Source organism: Nelumbo lutea, chromosome 2 (genome assembly GCF_056320005.1).
Source record: "Nelumbo lutea isolate HS-2025 chromosome 2, American lotus-T2T, whole genome shotgun sequence".
Taxonomy (NCBI): Eukaryota; Viridiplantae; Streptophyta; class Magnoliopsida; order Proteales; family Nelumbonaceae; genus Nelumbo; species Nelumbo lutea.
Window position 1 is genome coordinate 61,220,140 of NC_142685.1, and position 15,544 is coordinate 61,235,683.

At 36.1% G+C, this 15,544-nt stretch overlaps 1 protein-coding gene across 1 annotated transcript; it reads left to right on the forward strand.

The window, feature by feature from the left end:
* The first annotated feature begins 5,870 nt into the window (after window positions 1-5,870).
* On the forward strand, window positions 5,871-8,183 carry LOC148871079 (uncharacterized). The gene is made up of 2 exons (XM_088972080.1): window positions 5,871-6,537; window positions 6,701-8,183. Exon 2 carries the CDS (start codon window positions 7,075-7,077, stop codon window positions 7,975-7,977), a length of 903 nt encoding a protein of 300 aa, XP_088828206.1. The 5' UTR covers window positions 5,871-6,537; window positions 6,701-7,074; the 3' UTR covers window positions 7,978-8,183.
* Window positions 8,184-15,544: the final 7,361 nt, after the last annotated feature.

A 15,544-nucleotide genomic window follows, 5' to 3' on the forward strand; every position in this document is an offset into this window, starting at 1 on the left:
CAGTTGTTAGATTACCCAACCCATGAACCGATCTACTTGATGGTTCAGGACAAGTATTCAATGGGCTAGTTAGCGAGGTATTGTCTGGAAGTTGCGTGACTGAATGACTTATTATTTTGTCTTTTAGTGGATAAAATAATTAAATAATAAAAATGATCATTAGAGGGTTCCAACCAAATATTTTAAAATTTTAATGCTTAAAAATGTTTTTGTATCAGTATCTTAATGCCTATCTGAATGCACCAATACGTATACGATAATCATTGCAGAAATATTCTGGATGTGGCTGCAGGGGATTGTTGGATCGTTTATGTGAAATTGATGTGGATTTGCCTCTTTTTATTCTTGGTGTTATAACTTCCCCTTGACTCCTTTTTTTCTTAAAGTATTGATTGTAGGATTTGATTCTACACAAACAACGGAATAAGCAAGTAACATACCAATTAGCCAACCCTCAGCTTTTACCTCAGCCCTCTCAAACATACACTTGATTCATAGAAAAAAGAGAAAAAACAATTAACCACCAGCTACTATCAAACAGCCCCTTAGCCTTGTGCTATTCAGTTCAGTTGCTCCCCGGCAACTGGTCAATTATGGGTTGGTGGCTGGTGGTGGTTGAGGTAGGCCATTAATAAGTAGTGATGGTGGGGTACTGGGGTAGAGGTCTACAGCAATATACTGGAACCCATACCCACATTTGCCGACTGGTCCGCCATTAATATCATATTAAGGGCTTCCTGCCTGCGTTCATCGAATGGATAGATATCATCCACTGAATCACAAGCAGAAGAAATGCAGCGCCGTTCACCGGTTCCAACTCAGTCAACGAGTTCTCTAGTATGATGGGATGAGGGTGATAATGCACAATCCTGTTTTGTGTGTCTTTTTTTACGGTCTCTCGGTTGTTTACAAGTTAAATAGACCATGGCTAATAGGTTTAGTCACCAAAAATCAATGTATTGAAAAGACGCAAAAAACCAATTTTAAGTAATTTTAAAAAACTTTAAATGAATTTTTTTTACATTTTTTTTTCACGCAAAAAAAAACACAGAAAGACAAAAAAAAAAAAAAAAGTGCAATAACCAAACTAACTTTAGGCTGGTCAGATCTTCATGCAAATTAGGACATATGACGTGACCAAATTCAGTTTTGACCCAGCAATACCCATTGCTGTTTCTGGAGAGCCACTGTTTGTAGTCAGGCAGGCTTTATATCAAAGTACAAACTAACCACCAAGATCGCAAAATTAGGGTCAACTAATACCAAACAACAGACATATGTCAGGCTTGAAATTTGAAATCCTGTAGTATTCAAAATGACAAGTTTTAATGGGAGAGAAAGCAATGACGACTGTTTGAAGTTTTCAAATAGTAGACCTAACAGCATCTTACCACATTAATTATTTGTCTTACCCCGCAGTTTACTGCAACCTTATTAGGATCAGCAATTAGTCCAATTCTGGTTGGGCCCGGTCTGATCTATTTCAAAGGCCATTATTTACCTAATGTTGGCCTGGTCTCAGCTGCTTGATATCATCTCATACCTTAATTTTCTTTCATATAAAGTGAGGCCCATTTGCTTTCTATCTTGTTCCTCTTCTCAAACAAGTGTCATTATTCTTGCCTCGCTCTATTCTCTTCCATAAGAAGTGAGGATTGCATCATGTAACTTCTTAATTTACTTCTACAAACAACAAAGATATCTAAACCAAAAGTAAACCAGAATTTGAAAATATCTCCTATACTTATATATTTTATTCATAAGGAGATATTCCCAATACATGGTAGGATGTGCTGTGAGATTGGTATAAGGAGAAATAAAATTTGCTATGCAAACAAATGGATCCTGATTTTGACTGATAAATGTGATAGGCCGGTTTGAACCAACGTCTCCACAATATTAATAGCTATGAACTTGATTCTTAAAACTGCCCATTAAATTACCCCTTCTTTGTATTACTTGTTCCTTTTAAAATTCTATTTTACCTTTTCCTTTGCAACTTTCTTATTTATTATAAAGACAAAGTTGTCCTTATATATAACATAACAGTATTTTGTGTTTATAAATGAGGGTATTTTTGTTAATTTAAAAATACACATCTTAGTGGCAGAGCTGATACTTTTGTTTTGTGGCCATTAGCTAAGCAAGCTACGGAGGTGGTAGAAGTATTTGACTAAAACCCTAGGGGATGTACAAGTAATTTATCAAACAATTAAATAAAAAAAAAAAAAAAGAATGGGTATGATCCGCTTAAGAGGCCTCTCACAAGAATGATGAACGATTCTAACCATTGAATTGTTTGACATAGGTCTAGTGAAATAGAAGTTTCTCTATAAATTTGTTGGGACATTCAATTCACATATTGAAAACATCTCTCCTATTTATATATTATCATTCATGGGAGATGTTCCCGATGTACAATTGTTATGTCTTGTGGGTAAGAGACTGGAATTGTTAATAAAACTTGCACCGTTTTTAGGAAATCTTGTCATCATTCCACATAATTCATCGGTTACAGAATCCTCTGCACCGGCAATATTGTATTGAATCCTACAGTCCATGTCAGCCCCATTTGGTCTGAAAATTTTCATGAAATTCCGGAAACCAATCAAATCCCAAGTAAATTTGCCACTTCAAAGATTCGTAGGATGTTTAAGGGAGTTGTCAGATCTGTTTGCACTTTAACAATTATTCCCCACCTTCCACCGTTATAGTCTTATGTGAAACCAATCCAATGGTTAAGTCCAGGACCTACTGTGGACTCCTCATTGAATCTGGACCCTTTATTCTTTATTTATGTGCACGTGTGTTGTGGTCATTGAGATGGAAAATTGGGATTGGTGATCAGTAAGAAGTAAGAACTGCATGGAGTTAGTCAACTTAAGAATTAACCAAGAAAGTTGAATGAAAGCTGGAGAATTTTCTTGGATTGAGTCTATATTAGTTTATAAGAGAGAGATGGCCTGAAACTAGTTGTGGGGAGCCAAATAACTATCAATTTGGTGTAAATTATGTATATCCTGAGTCTTGACTTTGAACTGTCTAACTTTAGAAGATATGGAGTGAAAGGATTATTTTATATCATTGCATTAACTAACACTTATGGGGTCTTAGCTTATTAGCTTATTTAATTAAGAGAAGACTAAGTTTAGACTGCACATGCAGTTAGTAGATGAGACGTATACAAATCTTTTTAAATTATGTAATTAAGGCCTCGTTTGGTGCATTTTTTCACACTTTTGTTAGTTATTTACAAGCTTGGCAGACTGTGGTTCAGTCTTTTCTCGTTTGATTCGTGGTAGATTTAGTTGTCGAAAGATTGTATCCTGAAAAGACGCGGAAAACCTGTTTTGAGCTGATTTCAGAAAGTTTCAAATGAGTCTTTTTCGATTCATCTTTGCATGAAAAGATATGCCTGAACCAAACAGTCTTTAAACTGTCAAGATCTTAATGCAAAATCTCACTATATATTTTTGGACCTTCAGAACTATCAGAAGATCTTTTCAAAAAGACTTGTCAAATGGCCCCTAAATTAAGAGCTGATATTTAGTGAAAATCAATCTAAGAATCAAGACACAAACTCCAACACACTCCCTAAAACAAGAAAACTAAAATCATAAACAAATAAAGAGAAGGGAGGCAAAGAAGCGAAGAATGAGAAATTCAGATATATAGATGTTGACACTCCATACCCATCACTGATTTTGGTACAAACTTTAGCTTACACTCCAAACCAGACCTATTTTATAAACAAATCTCTGCAAGTCAGAAAATCACTAGTGCTAGATGCCTAGATCTTTTGCATCCGTGTGAGGATGGGAGATTACCATTAATTATTGAGAAAAAAGAACAAATTCTAGGCAATTGATCATTTTTAAGTTAATTAGCTCCTTAATTAATTGGAAATAACAACCAACTGCCATTGGAATTCTTTCCTTTTTCACAATTTTTATTACTTATTAATACATTTTAAATACACTGGTTGTTGGTTTTGATCACGTTTATACATTTTAGTTCTAATGTGCATTATCAAATTAGGATTTTTTTATTGGAAATAAATCAGGATATATAATTTAATAATTAATAAATTGTTTGACCAAAAAGTACTTAACAGCAAAATACCTTTTTCTTTATGGGCAAGAAAGGGACTTTTTATTTTTTTCAATTTTGTTTTGAGGAATGGGAGTGGAAAACCTCCACTAGCTTAATTTTTTTACATGAAGAAAGAATATATGGGAAATAAAGAAATATTTATTGAGGATATCTGGCCAGATCAATAGATACTAAATGTTGTGTTCATGGAGTTCTTATCATACATTTTGTCCTTGTTTCCATTTTTTTAATATTAATTCCTTGTCTGCAGTCTGTTTTTGCAAATTAGTTTTTTAAAAAACTGTTGGCATTGACGATTTTTGGGGTTTATTATATTGTTGAAGCTTGCTAGTTGCATGAAGCATGACATAACGTTTTGTTCCCATGAAGGAATTGTTTACATTCTCATAGAACCAAGACTAATGCATGAGCTGGATGAGGATTCTTCCGACTACATTCCTCTCATTTGGCTTGTTTTGGAGGTCTACAAAATGTGGAGAACCCTCAAAACCTAAAAACAGGTGTGTGTGTGTGTGGATTACTTGATTAAGTGGGTTCTCTCTGTTGTGATTTTTTTTCCTGATGTGAGCTTCACAAGCAAAGGTCAACCAATACCTGATTTGAAAAGCGTTGATTCTTGAAACAAAAAACACCGAAAACGTGCTGTGTGTGGTGTATTTCTTGCTTTTAAAACTTAAACTTGAACCTGTTTCAAAACATGCTTTCACCATAGAGTTTTAAGTGCCCATTTGGGAACTGGCAGGGCTTTCACACAGCGGCTTTTCACATTTTAAGATGGACCCCACATAGAAAAAGCACAGAAGTGAAATTTGGCGAAACCCCAGAATGTGGATGTGAACTTTTTGAACACTTAGGATCTGCTACCCACAAATTGTTCCCACATTCATACCCACGAAACACCAGTCTGCCCCGTATTGGAAAGTCGTAACATCTCCCCTTGAATAGGGAGATATTTCCAATGTGCAGATGTAATTAGTCGTGGGTAAGGATGTGGGAATAACTTGTGGGTAGCAGATCCGAGCCCCTTTCTGAATGCTATTTAGGAATAGCTTATCCAGAGAACACTGGCACTCAACCATGGCGGCTTCTTTGCTGTAGTGGTTCAATCTAAAAGCAGAAACCCTCCAAACGGGCTCTCAATTTGAACTGGCAATATGTGAATCCAAACATAGAGGCCAGAGGAGCATCTCTCTCTCTCTACCCACCCGTGTGTGGGTGGGTGGGTGGGTAAACAGGTATTGAGCCCGTGATGTGGGACAGAAAGGACTGTCCAGCTGAGCCATTGGGTCGACCCAAAGGCATCTAATAATACTTGCATGACATTACCTTTAGGGCATCCAATCCATCCTCTAGTTGCCAATTTTCCATTGAGTCCAACTTAACTCTGTCCCACTTGGTGGAGCAGATTTTGGTCTCCTCTATTTGCCAAAAAACAATCCTACTGGCTGTAATGGGCAGACATGCTCCAAGACAAGACTTCTTCTGGGTCTACATAACCCCAAAACAATTCCTTCTCTTCAATTGCACCCAAAAGCAATAATTCCTCCTCTTGAAAAAGTAACTTCCTATGACAGATTCCCCATGCTCTACCCACTCAAACATTCAACCCTTTCTGAAAAACCTTTCACTATATCTGAAAAAGCAAGCCTCATTAGCATGCAATGATAATATTATGTGTTGGACTTTGTTTATAAATTACAGCCTCTTTTCTTTACCTTTTGCCTTCTATCCATTCCATCCTTTCTTTGTAGCTTTTCAGAAATTGAAACTTGAGCCAGTTTCTTTTATTATATATGTATATCTCTTAGTTTATCTGTTTATGTTCCTGGAGCTTTTGGATTATTTAATTGATTTCTAATGTATTTAATGTTTCCTCTCCCCAACTGTGAATTTATGATGGTCTGCTGTATTTAGGATGTAAGAAGAACTGAACAAGGATTAATCCCTGTTCTGCAGACTCAGAGTAGATATAAACCGTGAACATTGAATAGAGGTGAAGTAAAACTGAGGTGTGGATCAGTGGATGAAAGTTTGTAGCTCACATTATCACTTGACTCTTAATCATAGATTCATAGGAGCGTGGGTTTGGAGTTGGTGGCCTGGTGGGTCTCTCCATACTGGTTTTTTATTTGTGGACCCAACACTCACCATCAACTTCAGTCATCATCTCAAGCCCCACATCATCTCCCAAGCAATCAAAAGCATCCCCAGCCCCTTGTACATTTCAGTTAAGATCTCCCTGTTTGGCAGTTCTTAGAGCTTTTGATATCCATTGATCAAATCGAGGTCTTCTTCTCTTGGATTTAATTATTAAGCACAACATAGTATAATCTTTTATTAATTCTTCTCCTTTTGCGTGTGTCGTTTGGTTTCTCCAGAAATAAGAAACGATGAAGCTCCAGTAAAATTCAGACTTCAGACCGGGTCCGACTTCAGTTTTTTGTTTATTTTTTTTCCCTCTAATTTTTAATGTCGCATATGAATTGGCAAATGATGAAATTAAATAAAGGATGGAAATTTGGAAAGCTTTGTTTGAATCTTTTGTTTCCATTTTCACTAACTGCGTTTTTCATTGTATTTTATGTAGGTGAGGGTGTCATATTTAATGCTAGATAGGCTGGCCGGGAACCTGGGTTGATTTCTTCCCCTTCTTTCATTTCTCTCTCCTTGGTTTCTTCTCTTGAAAACTGCAAAAACAAGGAAAGACAGTTCATAGGAAAACAGATAACCCATTGATGTATACCTTCAGTCTCTCCATATTCTCTTAAGAGAGAAAGCAATCCCCATATTCTCTAACACAGAAAGCACGACTCAAGGACCCATCTCTCCAAAACCTTCAGACCCCTCTCACAGTCTCACCTCTCCTCTCTCTCTCTCTCTCTCTCTCTCTGGTACTATTTTAGTGTATCGGAAGTATCCATCTCTGAATTCCCATTTTCTCCATCTGGGTTCTCGTCTACAATGAGAGATATAGCATCTTGTTTGGGCGAATACGCCATAAAAGTAAATGATCCTTCTTGTGCGGGCACTTCAACGCATGGTTGTCGTCCTCCAACATCATTGATTCCTTCAATCCAGAATGCAGTCACCTGTGTCTACAAAGTAAAACTCTCCACCCAGAAGCAAATCCTGATCACAATCACCTGGTCTAAGAATTTCATGGGTCAAGGTTTCAGCATCAACTGCGGCGACGACCCATCTTCTGCACTCAAAGTCAACACCAATTCACGGTTATTCAGGAAGAAGAAAGGCAGCCGGATATTGGAATCTGATAATTCTAAGATTGAAGTCTTCTGGGATCTCTCCACAGCTAAGTATGACTCTGGCCCTGAACCAGTTGACGGATTCTATATTGTGGTCCTGGCTGACTCCGAGCTTGGACTGGTCCTTGGAGACATGGGTGAAGAAGTGGTCTGCAAGAAGTTCAAGGCTGTTCTCTCAGTTGCCCAATTCTCTTTGATCTCCCGAACAGAGCATTTCTCAGGGAACCCTTTGTATTCAACCAAGGCGCAATTCTGCGATACTGGGACGGCCCACGAAATTTTGATCAGATGCAGTGGAGAAGATGAAGGATTGAAGTATCCAGTGCTATCAGTCTGTATCGATAAAAGGAAGGTAATTCGAGTGAAGAGGTTGCAGTGGAATTTCAGAGGGAATCAGACCATCTTTGTTGATGGGTTGCTGGTTGATATGATGTGGGATGTTCATGACTGGTTCTTCAACCCAGATTCTGGATATGCTGTTTTCATGTTTAGGACAAGAAGCGGATTGGACAGCCGGTTGTGGTTGGATGAGAAGACAGCGCAGAAGGACCAAGAGAGAGTTGAGTTTTCTTTGTTGATCTATGCCTGTAAGAACCCATAAAGAAATTTCTTGTTTCCATTTTTTTTCAATTTTATTTTCTCTCACTCTTTCAATTCTCTTTCTTCTGGGGAGAATGAATGTAATTATTCATTTGATGATGATTATAGGAAAGAAAAAAAAAACAGAAAATACTTGGCAATGACATTCTAGTTTTTGAGTTGCAGAAATGTGTATTAATAAAACTTGAAATTGGTTGGTTTTGATCATACTTGGAGTTGTTTCTTTTCATCTCTTTCTTTCTTTTTCTCTCTGAACTCTTAAGTTTCTAACACACAAGTTTTTATCTTTTCCCGTTTTCCATGGGAGGAAGTGGACACATCAGTTTGGATTCTCCAAGGAAAGAATTTTATTTAGTGTAACTGTAACAACACTAACAGCACTGACAGTGGCATCTGGTATGGTTGCCATGAGGGATAAAAGGAGAAAGCCACCCAAACCCCAAAATAAGCTTTTGGGGATCTTGAAAAGATTTCAGTGGTTCTTTTTAGGAGAAAAAAAAAAAAAAACCACAGTCTCTGGGTGGTGGTGGTGGTAAACTGGTAATGATCTGTAAAATTTTACCTTTTTAAACCCATCGAAGCCAGTTCTGTCTTTTTGGGCATTAATGAGTTTGTTTCCACGTTCTATAAAACATAAAAGGGAGATAACGGCATTAACAAAAGCTGTGCACTGTGCTTTCCGAGAAAAGCAACCACAACTCCAACCTTTGGAGTTTCACATGGTGGATACAGAGGTTTTACTTTTCATTCTTTTTTCCTTTATTTTTCTCTGGGGATAATTTTTTTCCCAAATTTCAGTTCAAATTTGTCATACTATTTAATTTGCATTGATGCAAAAATATGGAGCTGCAAATGAGTTGAGTCAAATTTCAGTTCAAATTTGTCATAAGTTTTACTCTGTATTTTGTTTATTTGCGGTGCAGGTGAAAGTAAAATCCAGTGCAAAAATGATTCAAAATTTTGCAATTTGTTTTATTTGCAGTCCCATGCCTTTGTACTAGTGCGGATAAAATTGCAATACAAACAAATAAAAAGATGGGTTCGACTATGATATGGAAAAGATATGGTATAAGAAAATTAATTGACCAATAAACTGAAATCACAAAATTTTCCCTAAAAAGACTCAGTTTGGAAAGAATATAAATACAAATTTATAGAGTTCAAATTGATCAAAAAAATTTATAGAGTTCAAAATCTTGTATTTGTATGTATTTATACTGTAGATATTTGTATTTGTATTTCACCAAACTGAGTCTAAGACTGCATTTATTTGCACTACAAACAATGAATTGAGGTATTTATGTACCTCGGTTTAAATTTGTGAGCATTTTTTTACTATACAAAAAAATGCAATGATTAAGAGGCCAAAAATGTTTTTTTCCTGACATCTATGTATCCTGGCCCGTGAGAAGAGTGCAATACTGTACCCATTTTTGGGATACACACTTGTGCTCTTCTGATAATAGATATAAACAGGATATGGACTGGCATGTTTGACCAAAAGTTCAAGGTAATGAAGTATTTTAATGTTTGCTCCCACACTTTGCAACTTGCACCAATTTCAAACAAACAAGAAGGGTGGAAAAACGGGGTTACACTGTGAAGCCACTTTGCTTTTTTGAACCCCAAAAAAAATATGTACGCAAACTTGCAAAGTGCATATTTGCCTTTGTATCACAAAACCAAACGCAGCCTAAAAGAAAATTTAAAAAACAATATACAAATCAATCTATCATGCAAAGCTGATTGGCAGAAGGATGATGAGCCCCATTCATTCACCATGTGATTGGAATTTCTGGAGGGCTTGCACTATGAAGAAATCTAGATCACATGCTGATGTCCTAGGGATCAACATCAAATGGCCTAAATTCATTTAATGAATGAGCACTTGTAACTAGGACCCATTTAATTACGTTCTCTGATCTACTGTATATGGAACACATGGCAGTGGTCGACAGTATATTGTACCACTTGCTTTGATGGCATCCTCGTTTCATACATGCATTAGCAATTTAACATGAGACAAGAGACCCTCTCACTGACATCTACGAATGAAGAATTTAAAATAGTTTTCTTTTTTTTTTCCTTATTTAATTGTGCCCTTCTTTTTTTTTTCCAAGACCCGAATCCAGCTTAGATAGGGCATCCAATAGGTCGGGTCTGACCGATAGACCCAAAATGATTGGGTAGATTCTGGTTTAGGATTAGCACTGATGGATCTTAATCTATTGTCCTAATCGGTTCTACCCAATTTCAAATCAATTTAATAAATTAAAGTATAAAATTATAGGCCCTATAGGGTCTGGTTTGGTTCTAATTCCTTAATATTTTTTGTCGATTAGTTTCTGATCTATTTAGATCTGTCCTATTGACAGTAGGGGCGGCAATAAACCGAGCTCTTCACCAGCTACTCGAACTCGACTCGACTTGGTTTTCAAGCCCAATTCATAGGTTCGATTAAGAAATAAGCCGAGCTCGAGCTTAATAGAGCTCGGTTCATGAGGCTCGTGAGCCGGTTCGAATATATATATAAAATAAAAATATTACAATTCTTAATTTTTAAATATCAAATAAAAAATATTTTAATATTTAATTTTTATTTTTATAAAACATTTTTTTCTCAAATCGAGCTCGAGCTTATGAATTTTTGACTCGAGCTCAAGATTTTAGCTCTTGAACTTGAACCTTGTACTATTTGGCTTGGCTTGAATCCACCCCTAATTGACAGCCCTAGGCTCAGGGGCCGGGTTCAGTATGAGTTTTGCTTAACCCAAGTTGGTGAAGCCAACTCCCACTATCCAGGGCACTGCTTTTAAGTCATTGTTGATATAGATCAGTGTTCTAAGACGGATTGTACAGTTGGACCACAAGAATCAAGAAGCAAGTGGCGTTCTAGGATCTCAGATCTTCTGCCATAAACTCTTTTCGCATCTCTACGCACAGGACATTACAATCATGCATCAGGAATTTGGATTTAGTCCTTTTCAATGCACAGCTGTAAGAGACTGTGAGAAAGGTTTTATAAGGACTGAATCCAAATTCATTCGCAATACATAGCAGTAGTGTCTTTTATGAATAAAAATAAGAAAATAGTTTGTGGATAGTAGATATGGAGTGACTTTGGGTACTGGTTAAATGATGGCTTTTACGAAGTGAATGTTCTAACTGCCTAATTAACTAGCAAAAGCCTGATCTATTGAGCACCCCGGCTTTTAATCATGTTCGAGTCTTACAACGTTGATTTTGATGGTCAAGTATTCACATTCAATCAAACTGAGTAATCAGCTAGTTATTAATCAAATATTCTAACTAATAGGAGAAAGATGAGAGAATTAACCAAAGCATGATGAGATTTGTACTTTGGGGAAGGCTTTAGATTTTAAAATTATAAAAATGCCCATGTTCTATTTATCTTTCTTTTACTTTTGGATTTCGGTGCAAATCAAAATATGGACATTTTTGTAATTTTACCTATCATCGTGACATCAATTTAATGGGACTAAACTTAAATGTATATTTCAAGAAGCTTAAGTATTAAAGTAGTACGTTTGAAAGTTTAGACTATAAAATTACCTACATGTAATTTACCTTTTTTTTTATTAATGGCCACAAGAGCAAACTTCTTCTTCCATCCATGATCCACCGTTGTTATCTCTCCCTCATTAAAAGTATATACCCTAATACATTGATCCAACGGTTGTAGCATAACCTACAATTGTAACCATCAGACCTTTTTAACCTAGACAGTCAAAAAGAGGAAAATGGTTCCAATGCAGGGTTGGGTTTTAAAACATTGCTTCAACAAGAATCAGACCCAAACCAAAATCGGGAGTGGTGTTGAGTAATGTATTAATGTGAGGTTTTATTTTCTAAAACAAAAACAACTGCCATATCACCTATCCCACAAATATTAAACCCTATAATCAATGAAGGACTGAAATGCTACATTTACAAATGCTTCAATGCTACTAATTTAGTCAATGGGTTGGGTTTGGCGTAGCTTAACTTCAACCCAAACTCAATCCAATGCTTGATTAAGGCTGGCCCACTCTGACCTGATAGGGGTTGGGTCAAGATGGATTTATCACTTGGGCTCAGTTTGGAAAGATTACATATGCTAATATGTATAGTATAAATATGTACAAAATAATATAAAATATAAGGTTTTGAACTTTATATTTATATTTGTACTCCTTCCAAACTGAGCCTTAAAGATTATCGTAATGCACTAATGCTCATTGTGTTTTATTAGTTCAATTGGTGAGTTTAATTTGACTCTAATATTATCAATTGATATGAATCATACAATATAATTGATTTATTTGGCTATCTTCACAATTTCGTGCTCTTTCATTCCATCACATCCGGAACCATGAAAATAAGATAGCTCATACTTAGGCCACTAACTTTAGACATTGTAATTGTGCTCAAATTTGGGACCATTTCCCTCCTGATATTATTTGTAATCTAATCAATGCATAATTTTCCTTTGCAGCAAAAGAAATGGTTTATTTTCATCTAATACTATAATGACCTCAATTAAAATAAATTTGTTTTGGTGAATTTATTTAGGCTTAGTTTGTATTTTGTATGTATTTATACTGTATATATATATATTTGTATTTGTATTCTTTTCAAATCTAGCCTTAGAAAAAATGTGCCGGTACAAATGCAAATAAAAGAAGAACGGCTCTCTCACTCTCAAATTAGTCCATATGTCATTCTCTTGCTTTGTATCATATATATATGGCAGTACAATTGATGGATCATGGAATGATGGTCTTGCTTTTTCTGTCCCAAACATTCAATTACTAGTTTGGACTCTCCCTCCAACCAGATTTTGTTAAAGTGGTGGTTGTTTGGTATCACAGTGTTTTAAGTTACAACACTCACAACCTTGAATCATGACATTGTGAATCATACATCTCCTCATGACAAATATATAGATGTTACCGGATGCACGCTGAGATATGCATGTGATGTGGGGCACCAATATGATGTCATAGGAATAAACCCAGTAGTTCATAACATTGTCAAACATATAGGACAACTGAAGTGATGATGATGCCTACAAATGGAACAACCGTCTTTTTGAGTTTTCCCCTCCAACACCCCATACACATAACTCAATGTCAAATGTGATGCGGGCGATCCAAGTCCAAATTGTCCGTTTTTGTATTCTTTAACAAGTTTTTGTTTTCTTTTTTTCTTTTTTTAAATCCTCTTTGTTATAACACTTGGTAGAATCAAAATGGGAACATAATACCATGGTTCCAAAAACCACATTGATTATTTTTTGCTAGAACTATTGCCTCCCTAGATGATGCAACTGCTAAATGATTGTGGGTTAACTCAAAAGGGTTTTGGGAAGAATAAAATGTCCCACATACACATCTCAGTGTGCATTGAAAACATTTTCCATATTTGTTATTGAGAGATATTCTCAATACACGATTGGATGTTTTTGAGGCACATTCTGTGGGGGGTAGATTTGAATGCATCGAATTTTACTATAGATTTTATGGAAAATGCATCAAACATTTTCCATACTTTCCTAAAGATTCCCTCGTAGTGCATCCACTAGCTGCATTACTCTTTTTCTTATGGATGCATCCAATTTTACTTCCAGGTGCATTCATGGTTCCACTCACTACAGATGCATTGAATTTTACTCCATTCCAGATTTACAGTTGTGCATTGAGAACATCTCCCTTGTCTTTCATTAATTCAAACTATCTTCTTCTTCATTCTCTAACTTGAACCCTTTATATATATTCAAGCTTATTGCTGGCCATATATTTTAGCATTGCACCAAGCAATGACTCCCATTCTTGTATTAACACCTACTACATTCAACAATTCAGTCAGCATTCTCATTGCTGATTTTATTACTTATAAGAACACTGAGGTTGGACCAAATAGCCTCAACAAGGGTAAAAGTATCACAGTTTGGACCATGGATAGTTATTTTCCTGTAATGGGTTTCTTCCAAATGATGACGACTTCATGAACATGGCTATTCTCAAATTATGTTACTTAGATGATCGTAGGACAATCCACATATCAATTAGATTTATATTGGTTTTTTTATTTTCTACGTATATTCATGTATCTCTTAGTTTTTCTTTCATTTTTCAATATTTTTCAAATATATTCCCATAGATGATATTTCATATAAATCATATCTTAAAAGTCGCCTTTTTCTGATGATAATATTCTGTGATACCAATACTTAAGACCTTGATCACAAGACCATTACTGAAAATTAGGAGTGATCATTTCAGCCCGGCCCAGAAATTCCGGGTTTGGCGGATTTCCTACTTACGATCAATGTTTTAAAGACTTAAGGTGGAGGCGAGGCAATTATGTGCTAAAGTGGTGAGGCGTAAATCTGGAGGTGGTTTGAGGCATAAGCTTTAAATATAATTAAAAATTAAAAATTATGATAAAATAAATAATTGAAAGTTTATACAATTGTTTGTTTTAATGTATGGTTCAACAATTGATGATTGTTAAAATCAAGTTGGACATGTATAAAAAATAATCCAAGGATAAATCAACGAAGAAAATGAAACATTCAAATGAGAAAAACAAATTTGTAGTCAAATTAATAAATAATAATATCATGTTCATTGTATGGAACATGTATCACCATAGCACTTATATGTTCTTTGAAATAACAAATTAATATTGATCCAAATTTAATATATTTCTGAAATGCATTTAGGTTCAGGAAATATTGAAATGCATTTTTATATTGAATTTAGATTCATATAGGAGAAGAAGGAGGAGGAGGAAGAGGAGGTGTCAGAGGAGGACCTATATGCACTACACAGTAGACCTGTTCATGGGCTGGGTCGGGTTGGGTTCGGGCCGGGCTTTGACTCTTTATTAACAGAAAAATGTTAGGTCGGAGCCCGAGCCCGGTTCGGCACGGCCCAACCTAATAAAAGAAATTCAAATTTTTTCCCTATTCAAATAGACATTATCTATTTTAATTCAGATGTTTTTTCCCCTATTTAAATGAACAATGGGTCTACAAGTGAATCAACAACCTTCTCAAATCAAAAAAATTATTCAAATAGACATCACATAGGGTTTTTACTTGGGTTTAACTATAGATCGGGCTGGGTTTACTTAGGTTTAATTATAGGTCAGGCCGGGCCGGGCTCGGGTTGGGCTATTTTGGCAAAGCCTGAGCCCAGCTCAAATTTTATGCGGGCCGGGCTTTTTGGCCCGAGGTTAAGCCCGCGGGCCAAAAAGCCTGTTCAAGCCTGTCCGGGGGTTGGGTTGGGCCGGGCCGGGCCGACCCATCGGGCCACCCGACCCATGAATAGGTCTACTACGTAGTACGCACAATTCAAGGAGAAGGAGGAGGACTTATACCTCTCTACACATGATTCAATTTGTTTTCCTCCCTCCAATATTCTTGATCTAGAATCTTGAGTTTGGTTTAACAAAATAGGGGCAAATAGTAGTTTTGATTGATGGAAACCCACATTTTTTGGGGTTTTCACTTTTCTTTTTATTTGGGTCAATGGGTTGTTGACTATTTCAATGATTTTTGG